The sequence below is a fragment of the Onthophagus taurus genome, chromosome 8, assembly GCF_036711975.1.
Source record: "Onthophagus taurus isolate NC chromosome 8, IU_Otau_3.0, whole genome shotgun sequence".
Classification (NCBI taxonomy): Eukaryota; Metazoa; Arthropoda; class Insecta; order Coleoptera; family Scarabaeidae; genus Onthophagus; species Onthophagus taurus.
In genome coordinates this window covers 5,489,639-5,511,259 of record NC_091973.1, presented here as the reverse complement: position 1 = coordinate 5,511,259, position 21,621 = coordinate 5,489,639, and the positions used below count along the sequence as shown (strand labels likewise).

General features: G+C 37.7%; 3 protein-coding genes across 9 annotated transcripts in view; 2 read left to right on the top strand and 1 right to left on the bottom strand.

The window, feature by feature from the left end:
- The window catches only part of LOC111425681 (atrial natriuretic peptide-converting enzyme-like), a 25,750-nt gene extending 11,947 nt beyond the window's left edge, over positions 1-13,803 (top strand). For 2 of the 6 annotated variants that reach the window (XM_023059880.2, XM_023059881.2), the window contains exons 2-13: positions 2,928-3,039; positions 3,093-3,258; positions 3,524-4,223; positions 4,281-4,616; positions 4,675-4,827; positions 5,099-5,314; positions 5,373-5,514; positions 5,570-5,760; positions 5,811-6,000; positions 6,091-6,244; positions 6,303-6,629; positions 7,121-13,803. In XM_023059880.2, coding sequence (XP_022915648.1) covers positions 2,981-3,039; positions 3,093-3,258; positions 3,524-4,223; positions 4,281-4,616; positions 4,675-4,827; positions 5,099-5,314; positions 5,373-5,514; positions 5,570-5,760; positions 5,811-6,000; positions 6,091-6,244; positions 6,303-6,629; positions 7,121-7,297 — 2,811 coding nt within the window. In that variant the 5' untranslated portion in view covers positions 2,928-2,980 and the 3' untranslated portion in view covers positions 7,298-13,803. Of the gene's footprint in view, positions 1-2,714; positions 2,773-2,927; positions 3,040-3,092; positions 3,259-3,523; positions 4,224-4,280; positions 4,617-4,674; positions 4,828-5,098; positions 5,315-5,372; positions 5,515-5,569; positions 5,761-5,810; positions 6,001-6,090; positions 6,245-6,302; positions 6,630-7,120 lie in introns of those variants that run through there. The other 4 variants (XR_011641315.1, XM_023059884.2, XM_023059883.2 and 1 more) reach the window with 4 other exon arrangements.
- Positions 10,425-21,621, top strand: LOC111425682 (Aspartyl beta-hydroxylase). 2 transcript variants are annotated; one of them, XM_023059886.2, is made up of 12 exons: positions 10,425-10,515; positions 17,258-17,441; positions 17,512-17,709; positions 17,765-18,348; positions 18,413-18,476; positions 18,779-18,853; positions 19,120-19,251; positions 19,305-19,637; positions 19,729-19,871; positions 20,247-20,481; positions 20,532-21,357; positions 21,409-21,621. In XM_023059886.2, exons 2-12 carry the CDS (start codon positions 17,390-17,392, stop codon positions 21,557-21,559), a joined length of 2,793 nt encoding a protein of 930 aa, XP_022915654.2. In that variant the 5' UTR covers positions 10,425-10,515; positions 17,258-17,389; the 3' UTR covers positions 21,560-21,621. The 2 variants fall into 2 exon arrangements, with proteins under 2 accessions (XP_022915654.2, XP_022915655.2); XM_023059887.2 differs by lacking the exons at positions 18,779-18,853; positions 19,120-19,251; positions 19,305-19,637.
- On the bottom strand, positions 14,425-16,639 carry LOC111425683 (Hairy/E(spl)-related with YRPW motif). The gene is made up of 3 exons (XM_023059888.2): positions 16,009-16,639; positions 15,740-15,957; positions 14,425-15,201 (listed from the first exon to the last, which is right to left on the bottom strand). The coding sequence occupies exons 1-3, from the start codon at positions 16,155-16,157 to the stop codon at positions 14,597-14,599; spliced, it is 972 nt and encodes a 323-aa protein (XP_022915656.1). The 5' UTR covers positions 16,158-16,639; the 3' UTR covers positions 14,425-14,596.

The window sequence follows — 21,621 nt, the reverse complement described above, 5'->3', positions numbered from 1 at the left end:
TAAATTGTAAAAAACATATAAGGTATAACATTAAATTTGGTTTGTTCATTTGGAGGATTGAAAGACACTGAAGGTGAAACCAGATACATTCCAAAAGGAACGAAAAACAGGAAAAAAGGAAAAGACCGCCCCCCCCCCAGGACAAAGAAAGAATATATGAAAAGGAGACATCAGGGTAACTAGTTTCAAGACTGCGGAAATATTTAACAAATACAAAAACACAAAATTCAAAAAATCTTGTACATCCTAAATAAGATAATTAAACAATGGTTTGTCATTATTATAAATTTGGTCATTAATAACATTAAGTTTGTTGTTCTTTTTATGTTTATGAATCTCCAATAATTCCAATAAATCCAATTTGTAACTTTTTTGGCATTTATGAATTAATTTTACATCTTTGTAATTTATTACATGACCTGTCTCTAGTTTATGTTTGAAAACATTGGATTGAGCTTTATTTTTATGTTCATTAATGCGTGCTTGTCGCTGAAGATGGGAATAATTTCCTGAAACATGTACGACTGTATATTTAAATAAAGCAAGTAAAAGTTATTTTATTATTTATTACATATTTAACTTGCAACATGGATTCCAATATATATTTAAATATTCTGCCTCGGTCGCAAGCGACCTCGGCTACGATTATGTACCAAGATCATGAAGAATTGTCTTTGATGAGTGTGATATATGATGGCTAAGATTGCCTAAAATTAACATTTACAAGATATAATCAGTAAACCAACTTTCAAAGATTTGCCGTTTACGGCCGAGGCGTTACAATGTGATGCTACAACTTGATGAAAGTTGATCGGCATGTTGCAGCGACCTCGGCTAAACTCAGGGCGGAGTAACTTCGTCCGCGTAAGCCGCCCTTTTTGTTCAATTTAGTACCGGTGTGATATCGATTGCATATAAATTTTAACGCTTCGACCGCAAGCGATTTCAGTTTATTCAGGCAGTATCCTAAATTTTTTGTTAAACTGCAGTATGTGTCAACCAAGTAAGTAATATAAGAAAATTAAATCGTTAGATTAATCGGTAGTCTATTATAGAAGTATGTTCCTCATATATTACAGCCTTGTTCCGAGTTCGTTTGCTTTTCAATGTTACCCTGCGTTTTATCCGGATTATTTTTTGTCTATGGTTGGTAGATTTGTTATAACCGGCAAAGTCCTTTGTGCTAACACAGTGAGCTTTACGGATTTGCCTGCTGACAGAGTGCAAATATAAAAAAACTTGGAAAAATGGTGATTTTCCTAATCGACAATTTATCGTAATTTGTGCTTAGAGTAATTGGGTAACTTTTATGTAATATACAACAATGATCATTACAGGTGTTTAGGGCATAACGAGCTAAGAGCAATGAAACTAAATTGTGTATTTTATTTCGTTAGGTAATACTGCCGACGTGGCCAAAATGGGCCCGTCGGTTATGGAAGGGTAATCGATACGCCCATTAAGGGGTGAAAAGTTGTCCGCTTTTATACGCCGTTACCGGCGCCGGAGTCCACTAATATTAAAATCAATTTTCGGCCATTTTCCCTAATACTTAGTTTGCGTGGTTGTAAACAAGATTAAACCTTAAGCTGAGACTACACATCAAAGAGATTATTTTATTTCATCGTTTTGATGTTGACGTCGTATATCCGGTCTGGCCACCGTTGTGGTTAAAATAACTAATCCAACCGGAAAAACGAACGTTTTGCTCCCCGTCACCCCGCTGTTTAATCGAACGTCACGTTTTGGTTCGATCGCCTCGATCGGACCAGACGTATTCGACAAACTGTACCCATTTCTCGTTGACAGCGGAACAATATATATTCAAATATGTGCTGTTGAGGTAAGAATACATTTCGCGGTTTTCCATTTGTGCACACAGCAAATATTGTTCGAGGAAAATCGAATATATGGAGATGAAAATACACTTTTATGTTCCATTATCCTCAACAAAGAGGTAATAACTCTTCGATTTTTAACTACGGGAAATAAATACTACTTTCAAAAGGGATTACTTTTTTTTTCTGAAATAGTTACAAAACATTTTCAAACTAGATTCATAAATATGTATTTAGTATGGTAGGGTCGCAACGCTGTTAATACGAATGTGCAATTTAATTTTCGATGGAATAAACACTTCAGTACTCGCGCGGTGTATCGCATACAGCCTGGAGCATTTGAATATTAACGAATGCTTTTCTACCCTTATTTATTCACTTTCTATCAAATCTAAAAAAAATCAAAAATGATTTAAAAAATTTTTTTTTATTGAGTAATTGTTAAACTAAAACTAAAACTAACACTAACACTAGACCTAGAACTAGAATCTTTCGGGTTAAGTCACTTCGAACTTGTTTCTGAAGAAGGTTGCAACATGGCATCCGAAACGTCAAAAATGTGTACCCGAAAGTTTCTAGTTCTAGGTCTAGTGTTAGTGCTAGTATTAGTTCTAGTTTTAGTTTAATTAGCACCAGTTTACTTATGGAATAATTGTTATTGAAGATTATTCTGGTAATAATTTCTAACAAACGGTTTAATTGGTTAGCTCAAATATTGTGGGGGATGAAGTGGGGGGAATATTGGATTTCCGGTGGCGAAATAGCAATAAAATTCGGAGGGTTTGTAAGCGCGAAACTGGGCGCCGCATCGAGCGCCGTCGTCGCCGTCGGCAGAAGACGGCGCAGGTCCGAACGAGCAAAGACGTACTCGAGAGCGTACACACACTCGCCACGCGGTCGCTCAGGTTTGAACACGCGCCCCCGCCGCCGACAGGTGAGTGGTACATGTGTACGCCCTGCAGCGGCCGTTAGGTCGCTGACCGATATCGGCACCCGGCGCGCGCCTCGTCGCTCCCAATTACCCCAAGCAACAAAAGCTGTACACAAAATTTTCAAATTTTATAATTAGTACGTTTTGTCATTTTGCAGGAGCAACAGGTCCGTGGGCCACGTCCAACATGCTATAGCGTACAACGAACGGAATGGTCGACTTGCACCGGCACAGTATTGCCCAATTGGAGCAGCCAAGATCCAGGTCGAGGTAAGTTAGGAACAAATTATTTTTGCTGGGATTTTTTTTAACATGGGGAATAGATGGGGTAGCTTGGCAGGAGAACAGTCCTTCATGGATTTGCTGGACAACGACGGGGCGGCCCTTCAGCCAACAGCGCTTACGCTGGCACCTGTCAATACCAATATCTACGCAAGAAGACATTCAGCACACGCTTACTCCCTAACCGAGGAGAGACCCACGGCACCTGTAAGCGGACCCTCCAACCCCATCCATTACCACCCAACCTTCATTGCGTCGCATTTCGCGTTGATTGGCAAGGACTCTCTCCCGCATTTCTCTTTTTGGAGTTCGTGTTTCTTTTCTAAAACTTCCACGGAGAGATTCTATAGATATTTTTCGCATTGTTATTTTTATGAAACGTCTAGTTAGTGCCAATCGTTGCGGTATGTGTAACACGATTTAGGATTGGGTAACATTGATAAATAAAATTATTAACCGTAAAAACGGGTAGATACTACCACCGGTTCCAGCGCGGCCGCCGACGATTCCAAAACGAACCTTTGTACCTCCTGCCGCGAAAGCGCCTGCAGGAGAACAAAAACCAACGGTACGTCAACAACAACCCGTATCGGTGGCTAATTCGAGGAGCCGAGGGCCACCGCCGGTGCCGCCGGCCAGGAACTTTACTAACGTCGACCATAAACGGATCGAAACGAGGGTTCAAGCCCCCGGGATTCCCACTGTGGTTCCTGCGGCCCCTCGATCATGCTGCAAGCCGCCCGCGTCCCCAGCGAACAAAGCACCCCCTGTGAACCACAAAATCTCGATGAGGCAGGATTCCAGCTTGTCCAGCGATAGCTTTAGTCAGACGTCCTCGCCCAGTTACACGACGAAAACGATGGAGACACCATTGTTACCTCCGAAAACGCCGGTCAAACAAAATGGGGTTTTAGGGAAAATGCAAATGGTGGAGGATGATGGTAGTAACGGAGCTATAACTAAGAGCGTCTCGACGCCCGCCAGTCTACAAACGATCGTTCGATTTCATAACGGTTCCAATATGTCGTTGCACCATAAGATTATAAGGGATATGAGAAGACCGTCCAGCCATTACGTCAGAGGAGTACGTCTGAGATTTAGATTTGCTCAACTGTTAGTAAATGCTATCGCCCTTTTGGCTATAGGAGGTGGAATGATTGCTTACTTCAAAGGTAAGTTTTATTAGAACCAAATATCGATTGGTATACCTAATGGAGAAGAACTTGCAGCGTATCCTACGGCAATTCACATCGTGAATAACTCGACGAACACTACGCCTTCCGGCGGACTTCAAGAACCGTTGGGAACCAATCCTGCTCCGGGCATCTGTCTGCCGGTTATTGTCAGCTTTTGCCAGCAGCACAAAGTCCCGTACAACTTCACAGTCTTCCCTAACTACATGGGACATTTTGGACAAAGAGACGCGCAGCAGGAACTCGAAGTTTACGACGCCGTAGTCGATGTCCGATGCTACGAGCTCGCCGCTCTCTTTCTCTGCTCCGTTTTTGTACCCAAGTGCGGTTCCGGAGGTGCAGTCGTTCGACCTTGTAGAAGTTTATGTGCTGGTACTAAAATCAACTCCACAAAAAAATGTCTGTCTAAAATCCCTTTCTTGTCTTTCAGAAACAAAACGACGTTGCGGATTCTTCCTTGACGTCTTTGGTCTTCCTCTGCCTGATTACCTCGATTGCAGTCTTTTTCCAGAATCCGCGGATCCAGACGTTTGCGTTGGCCACAACGAAGTGAAAGAGGCCAAGCAGAGGTCGCTAAAGCCCGGTAAGTGCCCTTTCGCCACCGAATCCCGCTTTGTATGTGTCGCATTGAAACGCGAAATCGATATAAAACCTTCGTTCGGCCTTCTGTTATTCCCGCTCCCTCGAAATTCGACGGCCTGTCAACGACGTCGCTGCGTTACGCCCCGTTTCGAAATACATTCCATCTTCGTCACGGTTTTTGCCATTTCACCCTTATAAGCTTTGTTAGACATCTTTCCAATATTTTAATAAAAGCGTTTCGATCATTAAAAATATTTTTTTGCTTTTGAAAGTGTGTCATTCGGGTTTTCAATGTGATATACGTCGATGTATCCCGTATGACTGGAAATGCGATGGCCATATTGATTGTAAAGATCAATCCGATGAGCTCAACTGTAAGACGTGTGCTCCCGATCAAATTCACTGTGGAAAAGACAGTTGTATCACGCAAACATACATGTGCGACGGCAAAGTGGATTGTCCGTGGGCTCAAGATGAGCGAAATTGTTGTAAGTTATATAAAAAAGAATTCTTTTTATATAGAATTTTTAATTAATAATTTTGTAGTAAGATTGAGTGAACGAAATGGGGATGAAGGCCGAGGGCAATTAGAGGTGTACAAACCCGAGCATCAAAAATGGATGCCTGCTTGCGTGGAATACTTTGACTCAATCACTCCGGAAATGATTTGCCATATGTTGGGATATTCGTAAGTTAATATTAAATAGAGTATTAAGAGGAAGTTTATCGAAGGATTTCTGCAGGACTTTAAACGGTAGCAGGCATATGTTGAAAGGCGTCGAGATTAATAACACTCCGGTGATTCCAAAGAGCGACACGTTGTGGAAGCTATCGCAAAGGCAGACGAGCGCGACTCCTAAGAACATGCTGCGGGCGTTCGGAGCTTGCAAAGGGAAACCTTCTTTAACCGTGGATATAACTTGCACGAATTTCGGTACGTTCCGTGGGTTTATTGGACATTCTCCTCATCTTTTTGCTTTTCAGTGTGCGGAAAAGCGCGTAAAACCACTCGAGAATCGGAAAGGGTGAAAAGGATCGTTGGCGGAACGAAGTCTATGCCGGGAGATTGGCCCTTTTTGGCTGCGTTACTTGGAGGACCTGAAGAAATCTTCTACTGTGCTGGCGTGCTCATTGCGGACCAGTGGGTACTCACTGCATCGCATTGCGTCGGAAAGTATGTATAATATATATAGTTTGGGAGCACTCTGAAAAATCGCAAAAATGGCCAGAGTGCGTTAGCTTACTAATTTTTCTATTTTTTCAGCCACTCGGACGTTTCTGGGTGGACGATTCAACTAGGGATTACCCGCAGACACGCCCATTCCTATTACGGGCAGAAAATGAAAGTTCGAAAAGTGGTGCCCCATCCCAATTATAATAACGGTATCTCGCACGACAACGATGTTGCTCTTTTTCAGGTAATTCGAAAAAAATACTTAAAAATAAATATTTAATAATATTATAATTGTTTTTAAGCTTGCGTCTCCTGTTACGTTCCACGAACATCTTTTACCAGTTTGTTTACCACCCGCAAATAAAGTTCTACATCCGGGAACGATGTGTACGGTTATCGGCTGGGGCAAGAAGGAGGACACGGAAAGTAGGTGGGCGGACGTGGAACTCGGGAGACGAAGATTAAATGTGCATGTTTCAGTGTCGGAGTACGAGCCTGAAGTGAACGAGGTGAACGTGCCCGTGCTGAAGCGGGAGCTGTGCAACTCCTGGCTTGAGAACCGCGACTTGAACGTGACGGACGGAATGATATGTGCTGGTTACAAAGACGGAGGCAAAGACGCTTGTCAGGTAAGTTTTATGTTCGTCCTCGAGAATGTAAATCTAAAGTCCCGCGTCGACTTAATAACGGACTTTCATTAATTCAAATTGCACACGCCACGTGCGTTTATCACAGAAAACGATATAATCAAACTAAATAAGAGTCAGAAAGTTAAAGGGGAACTTCTTTTAAAGAGCATTTAATAAAGAAAGAAAAAGAATCGAAAGAGTTTGCAGTGACTTAATAACGAAAAGTACAGAGTAGCGGAAATAGTAGTTGACGTTGGAAAGAAAAAAAACAGTCGGATTGGTTTTCTTTGTAGACAAACATTAAAAGTAAATAAGTTTTTGTTTTTTTATGGTGATATCGTAGATGATCGTTTTGAGTATCGATAATAACCGCGGCGGTTCAAGTCGAATAATTCATAAGAGAATTCGAAAATTAAAATTCCTGCGACCGTTCCAGGCTTATCGATTGCGAAATACGGGGTTTGCTCGAAAATTAAACTTCTTTTCCCCAGGGCGACTCCGGAGGGCCGCTTTTGTGCAGGGACGACGGCGACGTCGACAAATGGTTTGTGGGGGGGATCGTTAGTTGGGGCATCAAGTGCGCCCACCCCCATCTACCGGGGGTCTATGCGTACGTCCCAAAGTACGTTCCGTGGATCCTGCAGCAGATGCAGGATGGCAGCGACTAACTGCTGGTTTTCCTTTCATTTCGCGGCCCCCCTCGACCCCCGTTTCCCAAAAAGCAGTATTAAAACCGATCGCGACCCTGTTGCGATCGAGCTACGCACAAGTTCTAGTCAAGTTTAAACCTCTTAGTGATAAAAAGCGACAATTCTCGACCTAGTGTTCTGGCGGCAGCTGATTTACATGTGATCTGTTTTTAAAGCTGTGTACACTCGCCCGCCCGTGGCCTTGGGGGACCTTTTTTTAGATAAACCTACACTATATACATGGTACACTCGGTCGTCACGACAATAAGGACTTTCCCATCCCCCAAGGGCATCTCGCGGGCGACGCTTGGATATATTTTATACCCCTAGAAGAGGAATCATAGTTTTCTATAGATATTTATAAATGATGTTAGGAACTTTTGCGTACACTCAGATGTCCTATTCGTTTCTATCCCCTTCCTAACTACCCTAAACGGTATCACGCAATTTTATTTCAAACCTGAAAATCAATCAATTTAAAATGAATTTTGGTGTTACCCAAAAATATCACCGTTCAAAATCGAAATCATTCAAAGCTGAAATTCCTTTGTCATAATTTAAATGGTCGTAATGGACCAGCTTAAATTAGAATTCACTGATATTATTCAATTAAATCGACAATTGTGGTTAATTTTATATTTGAAATCACCAATTTATACATCAGTTTAATTGGTAGCCATACCGTATCAGCACAAACTTAAATAACAAGCAGATTAAAAAGGATTTTCGGTTTTTCGAATATTCTAATTTTTCTTGTTTATTAATTCAAACCTAATTATCTAACACCCTAAATCGATCAAGATGAATTTGTGCGAGACACCTACCAGAAACTAAATAATAAATTTTTTTTATTCTTTCGTCCTCCTTAAGTATTCTAGAGATGTTTTTAATCGATTACAACAATTTTGACACACACCATAAAGCGTTTTCTATTTTTTGGTAACTTACAAAAATGATCAAAATCAATTTTTCGATATCTCTTACCCTCTTTAAGTATCTAAGGAGTGCTTTTAATCGATTAAAATTCACACCGATCAGCACAGAGAATTTCTAGTTTTGCTTGAATTTGGTTTTTAATAAGGCTGTTACAAACGTATTTCCAATAATACGCGTTAACCGTTTGAAATATCAAAAAATGTTTCAAACAAAAGTTGTTTAAAAATGGTAAATTTATACTTTTTCTGTGAGATATTTGATTAATTATTGTTAATTACCGAGATTATTAAGAAGCATTTTTAAAAGGGCTTAGAAGATGCATAGATAATTATTAAACGAACACTTTTTCTAAATAACATTTTTTGATATTTCATAAAATAAAGGAGGAAAATTAGAAATTCCCACGCCAAAACATTTAATAATTTCCTAATTTTTGTATTAGCCGCGCCCTTAAAGGATTGGTGGTGTGACAAACCGGTTTTAGATTGTGCGTACTCTATCTACCATTGAATCTTTTAAATTAGGAAATTATTACAATATTTCGGCGTGGGAATTTTTAATTTTCCTCCTTTATTTTATGAAATATCAAAAAATGTTATTTAGAAAAAGTGGTTAACAATAATTAATCAAAAATCTCGCAGAAGTATAAATTTTCCATTTTTGAACAACTTTTGTTTGAAACTTTTTTTGATATTTCAAACGGTTAACGCGTATTATTGAAAATACGCGTATAATAATAGATAATAATAGATTAAATAGCGAATACGAATCCTATTATTACATAATCAGTCATCACCAAAATTCATTCTTCTACCTCTCCTTAGAAATTAAGGTTTAAATCACTACAATCCGAATCGCAAACGGGTTTGTAATAATATTGCGAGTTATTGTGTTACGAGATCATCTTACGAAACTATCCCTTTCTCTCCGACAAACATATCGACAATAACAACGGACATCTGTATGTATTGAAACATAAGAAAATATATATATATATAAATGTAGGCTGCCAAACAATTTGTCGTACTCTCTTTGATTGATTATTTGGATATGAACGAATTACTACAAAAAAGGAGTCGCAAACTGTTTGGGGAGCCGGTAAGTTATATTGGGGAAAAATGCGTGAAAATGTGGGCAATCACTAAATTTAATTTAAAGAGGAATTTTATAAAGTAAGCTCACATGAATATATTAAGAAAAGAAAACTGTATTAAGGATGAAATCAAAGTGATATTATACATATTTGACAATATATAGACAATAACGTTAGTATAATGATTCGTTTCTGTTCATGTGGGCGCACGAGTTTGATTATTTGAAACGATACAGAGAGAAATTTAATGAAAAATTATGAAAAAAAAAAGAAGATAATAAAATTTAAACAAACTAATTTTGTTGTACGTTAAAAGAGTAGATTATATAAAGAAAAAACTGTTCGAAAATTACATGTTCTTTAAGCTTTGCGCAATTAGTGAAAAGAAAATCTAAACGGCAAACTGGAATTATATGTGCTTCCAGTGCAACTGTATTTAACGAGAACCTGTGTTAAAAGAAATTCATAGTCAATATTAAAAATTGTCACTCCTATGTCAATTCTTATTTATTTCTATTCGAGTAAGATGGCGAAGTAATCAAACACTTTTAAATTTTGATCATCAAAAACGGATGTATACACATCGTCTATCTACAACAAAAATCTTCTTTTGTTATAGCTGGTTAATTAAAATTTTCCTGTATGTAGCATTTCTTGTAGGATAAAGTAGATTGTTTCAGAGAAAATCCTCATTAATACTTATTCTTTCAAACAAAATAAAATAAAATTAAATTAAAAAGAAATAAAACTGATATGAAAAGGTACAAAAATCGAAATGATCTACATTATCGTACGTTTGCATCGATAAAAAAAACTAATAATTGTCAATTTTACAAAGAAAATGTAGATAGACAATGACAATAATAAGAGTATTAATTAATATATTGATTAATATTAATTAATGAATATAAATGTAAAAGTTTTCGTCGTGGCGCCATCTAAGAACGAATGGTCGAATTGTTAGTGAAAAGATAATACACTGTAGTGAGTTTATCAATCGTTGGTTAGATGTCGCCGAGTGCACGCGAGATGTTGATTTTTCTTTTAATCTGAGGTTATGTATAAAGTTTCCTTCGACAATAATTAAACGATTACGTTTAACGCTAATTAAGATAAGTGTCCTCCGTCAGCGCAGCAGCGCTTTGACAGTTATTTGTGCACTCCGAAGGTAGGATTTTACATTATTATTTTTTTATACTATTAATTTTTATATAAAGTTAATATCGGATATAACGAACGAATCGGATATAACTTAGTATATTCAAAAAATACATATTAGAACTTGTTCGTTATATCCGAAGTTTACTGTACTATATAATTGTTTATTACTTTCCACATTGTTTCCGCTTTACGTGTTTTTTAATGTTGAGCGATGTACCGCGCTAGCGATTTCGATGTTTGTTTTTGTGTAGGAAGAAATTATTCTGTGTATATATGGTGGAATATATGTAGTACAATATAATCTATATTGACAAGAAGATCTCTCTCTTTTATTTTTTTCTATTGTTATGGTTGATTTCGACTTCCGCGATCATCGCGGAACGATTTATCAATTCTATGACACTCGGCCTATTATCAAGTTCGCCGGTCGCGGTATCGGATCAACATACGGTATGACGGAGGCGAAGATTTGACTTTGACTGATCGATTTACAATCAATTCGCACCCCTTTTTCCCAATCAGCTTTTAATTCAACAAGTATGATCGTGCCATTTTTAACCATCGTTCAATTTTAACAACCCGAATTATAACAGTACCATTTTATAGCTTCCCTTTTACCAAGTGGATGGACATTGGCTATTTTCACGCCCCTTACACGTTCACCTCACATCTGGCTTTTTCATGGATCATAAATCTTTAGAATACCGAACAAATCCAAGAATACCAAGTTTTCATCAGATATTCGAACAAATATAATTTTTATATTTCTTATAATTTTGGAATCATTTCAGTAAAAAAAGAAGAGGGATTATGTTTTAACCAGTTTTGGGTGAATAAGGTATTAACAAATAGTTTTGCTGTGATATGTGTTGTTTAAGAACTACCGGGTGGTATCAAATGCAACGCCTCGACTTCGCTTTCTCCAACTTGATATGATATGATGCCCATAGTACGTACAAACTGCTTATATGCTGCAGTATGCAGATGATACAGCGTTAGTCACTCACGATACGACCTTAAAAAAAGCATTAAATAGACTTCGAACATTGACTGTGGATGTAAAAAAGTGGTTCAAAATTTGGCGTATTTACATAAACCCTCAAAAATCACAACTGCTTCTGCCTTTTCATGGGACTTCTGAATATTCTCCGACCATCAGATTAACGAACACCTTGATCCAGCCAACGAAGACATGCAAATATTTAGGGATTGACAATAAGTTGAAATTTGATATTCATACAAAAAAGTTAAAATGAAAGCAATTGCCAAGCAATTTAGAAGCCTGACATTCAAGAATAATGGTGTTAACATTAAATGTGCGATGCATATTTACAAAACAATATGTAGACTACATCGAATACGGAGCCCCGTTGTTTTTTAAAATTGGAAATAAGTCACTGAAAAACATTCAAGTGACAGAGACATCAGCTATTAGAACCACCACCAAATTAAGAAATCCTCTGTACAATCCCTTATATAATTTATGGTATGATATGTTCGCTTGCGGGCGAGGTGCAGAAATAAATACCTTATTGCCTAAAAATCTTAATTAATTATTAACATTGATTTGTTGATAATATTAAAAATAAAAGTGTATATAAATAAAAGTTTATGAATTTCAGTCTTTAAAATGAATTTCTTTGGATATCAATAGACTTGCTGGACAGCGGTCAGTTTTCCGCCCCCTAATTTAAAATTACAACCCAAGCACCTCCCATCTGTCCTTTCACGGATAATAAATTCTGACAATGTAGCAAATATTGTAGGCTGTAACTCATCCGAGATATAGTAGTTTCTATATGATTCCGATAATATAATCAGTATCGATAATAAAAGTTAGTTTACGATTTGGTAATATACAATTTGGCATATTCATATGCGTTACGTTCGAGCGGAGGCGATTTATGCACGGGCATAATGCAAATATTTTCCCAAGTTGATTGATTTTGAAGTGGTCCGTTCAAACTGGACACGGGTCAACATTATCTAACCCTCGAAGTGTGTAAGATAAAAAGTAACTCACCCCAAGAGCGCGTCGGCCGCGGTGTGACTAATCCGAATCAATTAGAAGGTTTTTTTGTTGGCTACGTTACACGACGACGGTTTGACTGACGGGTTGACATTTGAATTTATTTATTATTCTTATTATTCTTTAATTGCCGCTTTTAACGGGACCCCTAAATTTGAATCGAAAATTTTTTATTTGTCGACTTATAAAGTTACCGTTGCGCAACTTTAATAAGGTAGGGGTTTATCCTATCGGGTAACTTTAAGGATTTATTAACGTGCAACCAACTTGTTTTACTAGTTAATAAACTTAAAAGTATGAGACTCAAAAGTTTTATCCACAAAATTCTAATTAGGTTAAAATTTTACTTTCAAAATAAACTGATTCATTACTTTATAGAAACTTTACTTAAATAATCGCTTTTACTTGTTCTAAGTTTATTAATAGAAAACGTTTAAGTATTTTTAGTCTTTTTTATTATCAGATACATATCCGGTTAGGATAAAATACTTAGCCCGCATGTACCTAGTGGGAAATAGGTAACATACGTTGATAAATTAGCGTTAGTTAGTGGATGTTTCGTAAAAAACAAATTGGTTAAACCGAATTCGGTAAACATCGCAGAAGGCAGTGACTCGATTTCTCCCGTTTTGATTAACGATTTGCATCGCGCAGGGTGATGTGTATTGAATTAAAATGCAATATCCATAACCAGAATCGGTCGGCACTTAATGTGATTACAATTATAATGCCCCAAGGGTGTTAGTATTACGTCCGAATAAAGTGCATCCCCTTACGATGATCGAACGGGAGGCGTTTGTTTGGTGGGGGCGGTTGTATATACCTCGGAGTTCATCGCATCAACGTCATTTCATCGACAACGTTCCAAACATGCCTATCGGTAAATTACCATTTTACGTCGGCAATAATTGGTTGCAGGTATGTCTCGTAATTAGAACACGACCAGATTTAATATCACTTAAACCGTTTTATTTAACATTTTTTTTAGACGGCGTTAAAAAGTTTTAACAACGCAATCAGAAAAATATGCGCAAAACGACGATACAGCAAAGTATCATTTTTATCCGTCTCGTTAAAAGAGCGCACATCAGTGTCTACCGACATAACATTACTCGAGATGGAAACGTCACAAAACATCTTCAATGAAGTTATTGAGTTAGCTAACAAGGTCAATTAACACATTTTTTTGTATTCGATAACGGGCTGTGATCGATTCTAGAACTATTTTTCAAATTGTACATAATAAATAAAGCATTTTAAAATAAACTTTACGTCGTTCATTCTCCTTTCCGATTTTCCGCTCGTTCAAGCAGAAGGCTTAGCACAATTTCGTCTCGTTTGAATCACGGTAATGAGACGGGATTTGCACTATGACGTAGTTTGGCACGTGTCGGACACTCGTCAATTGACTATTGTTTTCGATTTTGTATTTAGTACAGTTTCACCCTTAAATTTTAAATTTATTATAAAAAAAATATATATAAATAATTATTTTTTTTTATTATGATTTAAAATTATCCAATACCAACAAATATATAAACAATCCCTTTTAGGCACCCCCCTTTTAGTAGTTACTGGCGTGTGCCCTTAAGAGAAAGGTGGACGCATGAGAGCCGGGTAAGCGAAAAATTCCCACGTTTCGCCACCACGTGTGTCCCAGCCCCTGGTATATAGCCCCCGTTTACATTTACATTTTAACCTTGTCGCGGGCCGTTCGAAGTTTTTCGAAATTCCGCGTTAATGAACCCGGTCACTCTTTTAGTGACCATTCGACTAAGATAATCTGAAAATAGAAGGAAACGCGAACGAACCGGTTTTTGCAAAAAATTCGCTTTAGCAACCCTAAAACCAGTTATGTGCGGATTTGAAAAGGGTTAAAATAACGGATTTGTGAAAAATATATTTTGGTTTATTTTAAATATAAAAATATTATTATTTACAATAAATACAGTAAAAAATATTATATTCTTAAATAAAAGGTACGTAATTGACTATATCCCCTGTGTCATTTTTTCGAGGGGTCATCTTAACTTAATCAAGGCTTCTTTTGGCTTTGGCATTAATAAGCAACTTCGGCACCCCATGGTCTATAAGGCTTCATGCCTTGCGGAGGGTTAGTTTGGTTATAATTCTGGTGATGACTGCTACTTGGAATACTAAAAGAGTTTGGGTATTGACCATAACCCAAAGCTGAGGATGTGGTTGTCGTTAAAGGTGTTAAAACCGTGCTGGACGAAGACGGTGGTAACCTTGAAGAATCGCTCGGAACCGTTACGGCGCAAGAAGTTGAAATATCATAATTGATATCATGCATCGGTTGATGATGCAATGACGACGGTGGAGCTGGACCCGGAGGAGGTGGTTGATGATGAATCGGACCATGATTTGGCCCTGCCGGCGACGGAGGAAGTGGATTTAATGGGTATGGTGGTTGAGAACCGTAACCCCAAGGTCCGCTACTCGCTACAGCCTGTTTAGATGCCAACTCCCTTTGTGCCGCACAACATTGAAGGTGAGAGGTCAATCTGAGACGCAATGGATTCTGGATGTCCAACCCTTCAATTCTCTCAAGGTAACGGGCTACTTCTGCGGCGCATTCTCTAAAACCCATACCGTGATAATCCATTGCGTACTTATGAGGGTCATAAGCGAAGGAGTCCAATCCTGCGAAAAAATGAAACGACCACATTACGACCTGTATGTCAGGTGAATGAATGGATGGATGGAAGGGTTGGGTTTGAGTTTGGCCACCGCGTGGGAAATGGAGGGTGGCCAGGTGTGATCACGCTGTGGGAACGGTTTGATACACTTGTTGGCTTGAGTACGTAAACAAATATCACGTGTTCACATTTAATTTTTGTGAACTATGACAATGACTTAAACAAAAATTAATTTTAAATCATTATTAATAATTTATAGAAATTTTAAGGATCTACATAAATTTGTTTATTATGAACAAAACAATTTGATAGTAAATTATTAATAAACACTGATTAAATATCGGATCAACAATTACATATATATTTGTGTTTATCAATAATTTTAAGTTTAACTTCTGATTATCAATACAACGAGCGGAAATAGTGTTCGTTAAATAACACAAGCAACAGGTGTCTAACCGATCTACATGCAGTGGCCATTTAAAAACCATGTTTCACTGCATTAAATTACGCTCTTTATAAATATTACAATAAAAAATTACCTTTGGCATGTAACATTTTTAAATGGTCAACGGTCATCTGAAGTATTTCCGCTTTTTCCAACTTGGCAGATCCTTGTTTTTCAAAAGCACTGGGCACTAATCTTTTTAATTCCGATAAAGAGGTGTTTATACGATCCCTCCTTTTTTTCTCAATAACACCACGTCGTTTTTTCCTTGACAACATCTGACAACTATCAGCATTTCCAGGGGAAGTACATCTAGGAAATCATGATTAATTTCAAAATGAAAACAGAAATATATAGACTTACTGTTCTTTTGAGGACTCCTCGGAGAAGACATCGTCGCAGTCATCACTTTCGGACAGTGGTCGTTTTGAGCCGGATGACCGTTGGGCGGGTGGCCAAGAAGGTGCGTTGGCGGAGGAGTACCCCCAATGAAGAGGAGTGTTGTGGTCCATAATAAGAAGGAAACGAAAGGCGCGTGTCCGACGGTTGTCGTCAAACCTGAACGCGTGTAAAGACGACGGTTGTATGTCTGTCCTGTTGATCGGCCGTCGACCAAACGACGTCACGGCACGTTTTCACCCCACCACTGTCCCCACCACGCGGCCCGCCGTTCTCCTAACACGCGACTGCAACCTTTCTCCCTTCGACGGAAGGGTGAACTCATTCGGACTGTCTCGCTTTCTCCCCTGATACACGAAAGAGCGGTCACGTGTGTATGCCGTTAGAGAGACTTTCCCACAACCACCCCTGCTACTAATCGAATAGGGAAATCCATTCTTCATCGAGAATCATTTGATAACTACCATTCAATTTGCCCTCGCGCGTTTAATCGTACTAACGCCATCGAGTGCCATAATTTGCAGGAACTTTTAAGATGCATCACTTTTTTTTCTAATCTCAACATCAACACCCTTAAATATATATTAATATTTTTAATATTAATATATATCTATATATTATGTACCAATTTTTTATCAATATCTAGATATAAAATATATAAAAGATAAGAAAATAATAAAAGAAAAATGTTTAAATATATAAATATATTGTTGTATTGAAAAAAATAAATATAAAAAAGACCTTGAAAATAATAACCCTATAAAATAGAAAAAGATAGGGGTAGAAACAAGAAGCAAAGCGATTAGCAAAATTTCGCAGAGAAGTAAAGGGGGATGAAAGGGAAAGAGAAGGGATGTTAGGTCAGTAATCGTGGGAAATGGATAAAGTAACATGTCACACCGCCGCCACGCGACTAAGGGTGCTTCGACCCTTCGGCGTCCACCATCCACCCGTAACAACAATAACAATGCCGAAAAACGTGGCGTCACACGACAGAACGGGATTTCGAGTAATATGCGCTTCCGCTTTCGATTTTTACCTGCGCCTATCGCTGATCGCCGCCCAAACTAACCCAAAGTAACTGTACCCATTTTTAAGATTTTTTTTATTCCGGTGCGTCCCATAACTGTACAAATTGTTGGAGATAGAACCCTTCCGGCGCACCTGAGATTCGCCACCACGGGCTCGAAAGTGTTATTTTTGTAATTTCTAGATTCGTAGGCCGTCGTGGATGCTCGGCCTGGTCCAAAATTAAAATAGTTGTAGTCCTGCGAGAGCGGCCGTTGCCTAACGGTGTTAATTATAAAGTAGCGGATCGGGTAAAAGCAGATGCGTCGCCTAGAAAATGTCAGGCGACGTGCAACCGAAAAAGAGAAAAGACAAACGCAAGAAAAAAGGTAAAAATCGCCGCAAACTTTACGTAACCCATCCATAACAATTTTCCGTTTTGAACCACCCTTTAATCAGAAGACCATCAAGAGGACGTCCACCAGCCAACAACACCGACGCCTCCAACTCTTATTGCTGATGACACCAATATCCACATTCACAAAGAAAAAACCATCGGCGGCGGAATCTGCGCCAAATGTATTTTCTTCATCATCACTCTCGCAATCGCCATTGTTCTCGGTTATACCATAGTTGAACATCGAGGATTAACAGACAGTAAGTTAAAAAAATCAAAAGAATATCACATCTTTAATCCTTTTTTACAACGCAGTTGACATCCCTCTCTCCGAATCAAGATTCGCCACCATCTTTGAAGGCTGGATTGACACTTCACCTGACCACGACGACCATCACGATGAAGTCTCATTTGATGATCACGACGATCACGAAGATGAAGAAGATGAGGGTATAGGTTCAGAAGAAGATGAACACGAAGAATCGGAAGAAGCAGAACAGGAAGAATCAGAACAAGAAGAATCAGAACACGAAGAATCTGAAGAAGATGAGGAAGACGAACAAGAAGATGAACAAGAAGACGCGGAATCTGAACAAGATGAATCTGAAGTAGAACAAGAAGAATCTGAGCAAGAAATTGATGAATCTCAAGAAATTCAAGCTGAGTCTGATGAACAAGATGAAGAAGAACAAGATGATGAAGATGATGATCAAGATTCTCAAAGTGATGATCAAGATGATGAACAACCGATAGAATCAGAAGAAGAAGAAGAACAAACCCAGATATCTGATGAACAGCAAGAAGATGAAGAGGATGAAGGTGTAGAAGAAATTCCCGAAAAAGCCAAAACCACAAAATTAAAAAGATCGAATCGAAAAGATGTTTCAGATGAAGACAAGGTAAAAAAATAATCTAAAAATCGTCTCTTTTCCAAAAAAAATTTATCTCATATTATTTGGTTAGGACGAAGATCAAGAAGGTGATGAAAATGATATGGATGATGCAACGAACGGAGCAAACACCGGAAGTAAGTACTTTTTGTTTCACGCTTGTTTTGTGTTGTTATTTTGGTTTGATTTATTTAGCTATTAATTAGATTAAATCGTTTGCAAAACAACATTATATAGATAAGTTTTAGGTTAAATAACACTATTTAATTTCTTCTAGCTATAAAAAGTATTTATTAGCGTTATAAAACAAACGTTTTTATTTATTATAAATAGTACCTTGATATGAGAATTTTATGATAAGAGAAAAAAATGGCATTAGATACTAACAAATGTAAATCAGGAAATGACTTGAAGATTAAACGGCTGCTGTTGTTTCCAGTGGCAGCCAAAGTAAGCGTAGGAGTCGCCCTGTTGATCGTCGCGTATGTGGTACTGATAAAGAAATGGAAAACCGGTAACAAAGCATGCCCTTTTGTTGTTGTAAACTCCTTCGCTTTCTTTCATTTTAGTGTTAAAACGCTAACATTCAAGCATTTCCTGGTACTAAGCTCTTTAAAAATTATTTTAGTTTACCTTTCTTGTAACTAAATTAATTGTAACCAACGACGCGCAGCTTATTCAACACCGCATAAAAATTATTTAAAAATTTCAAAATTATATCCAAAAAAATATTAAAATTATATCTATATAAAAGTAAAGGTATTCGATCGTTCGCTTTAGAACGAACGGATAAACCATCATCGAAACGAGAAGATGAACACCAAAAAGAAGACGCAAATTTATCGAGGAGAAACACAATCGTACCTCCTCCGACATTAGAAGAAATTGAGCAGGATCTCGAAAACGAAGAAGGTAAAAAATCGCCCTGATCCTACTTAAAAAAAACACTTTCAGCCGAATTTTAGAATATTCAGAAGAAGAGGAGGAAGAAGAAAGCGACTCCGAAATCCACGTTCCAGCTACAAAGAAGCAATACGAAGAACTACGAGCTAAATACACAAGATCTTTAACTCCCGAAACCAAAGAAGATTACGAAGAAGACGAAGATGTTGACGAAGAAGAGGAAGAATATGAAGAAGAGTATGAGGAAGAAGATGAGGATGAGGAATTGATGAAGAAATTAGAGGAGAAGTACGGGAAGCTGGGTTCTAAAAATAAATATGAAGACGAAGAGGAGGAGGAGGAGGAGGAGGAAATAGAAGAGGAGGAAGATGATATTGAAGATGGAGGGTGGAAACGTAATTTTTTAGTTTTAAGTTTGATAAAGTTTTTAGTTTAATTTTTTTAACATTATTAGTAAAATTTATTAACCATTCTTTTTATTATTAGGAGTGCAAGAATCAGATTCGGACGATGACAAGCCGATTAAAAAACGATCAGGCGCTCAATCGTATGAATTTGAAAATATTACAAACTCTCAAGATTATTTAATTAGAGATAGTTTAGACACGGCTGAACGACACTTACCCAATGTGAGTATTAAAAACATATTAATCAAAAAAGAAATTAAATATAATAAAACTTTAGGAATAAAAAACTTCCCAAACAAAAAACCTCGCTGCTAAGTAATAATTAATAATAACTAAGATTGTTTTTAGATTTTTAGAATTAGTAGATTTTAGATTTTTGTTTTCGACTTGCATTTTTTTATTACCCCCTTGGAATGTTTTTATTTTTAATTAATTCAGTCTATTATGGTACGATAACTTTTCCGATTGTTTTTATTAGCCACCGCACACAATTTGACTAATAGAGACGACATCGGGACCACGTTTTTTGCATGCTGCAAAGAGACTCGTTTACTAATCAGAGTGTTTTTTTCTTGCGCTCCCCTCCTTGTCTGGAAGAATTTACCCTTAGCCTTAACCCTATTCATAAAAATCCTTGAAGATCATCCGGGATCGCCGCGTGCCCTCTATGGGCGCGCGAGGGCCTTAGATCAACTTGCGGAAAAGAAACGAAGCAACGAAATACTACAAGAATCAATTAAGTATTTCGCAAAAGTCCTTAATGCCAAATATGTACCTGACGCGTTGTTTTTAGCAGCTGCCAAAAGATGTATTGAGAGAATGAGATTTATAGGTATAAAAAAAATATTTTTATGAATCACTAAATAATTAAGAAAATCTTAGGAAACTACGCAAAATCAATTGAAATTCACCAAAAACTTTTAGAAAAATTTCCCAACGAAATAAAATATAGAAACGATTTTGCAGTCACATTATTAACAATAAACAAAGTCACAACAGCAAGAATGTTACTTTTGGAAACTTTGGAAAAATGGCCTGAAGATGGTTTCGCCTTAGTCCATTACGGTTTTATCTTAAAAACAGTTGACAATAACTTATCTTTAGCAATAGAATACCTCACCAAAGGAATCGCAACAAAAGAACCGGGTGTTATTGACGGAAGATTTTACTTTCATTTAGGAGATGCTTTAGCGAGAATCGGGAAACCAGAGGAAGCTATAAAAATATACGAAGACGGTGTGATAAATAAGGTTTTTTTGTCGAAATACCAAAGATCGCTTTATAATGTAAATAGATTAACAGGAAAACCTTTTTGGGAACCAGAACAAACACCGTATGATAAACTTTACGAGCTTCTCCGACAAAATTGGAAAGAAATACGTAATGAAGGTCTTTCTATGCTTGACAAAAAAGGTTATTTCAAAGACGAATCCGAAAATCTCAAAGACGTAGGCGACTGGAAACAATTTGAACTGTATGCTCGAGGTGTTAAAAACAAAGAAAACTGCCTTAAATGTCCCATAACTTGTCAAATTATCGAAGCATCCCCCGAAACAAGAACCTGCAGAAGAGGACAGGTTAAATTTAGCGTCATGCATCCAGGAACGCACGTATGGCCTCATTGCGGACCAACTAATTGTCGTTTAAGAGTTCATTTAGGGCTAAAAGTACCTCCAAAGACTTACATTCGAGTAGCTGAAGAAATAAGGTTTGTAAAAAACAAGTTTGGCAAACTTAAATTTAATACGGGGAGTTTTAGGAGCTGGGAAGAGGGGAAAATTATTGTTTTCGACGATAGCTTCGAGCACGAAGTTTGGCATAATGGCACCGAATATCGACTCGTTCTCATCGTCGATGTCTGGCATCCTGAATTAACCAAAGCGGAACGGGTCAACTTATCACCAATTTAAATCATCCTATATTTTTTATTAGTAAATTCACGGCTGTACAATATTTTAATATATACTTATTA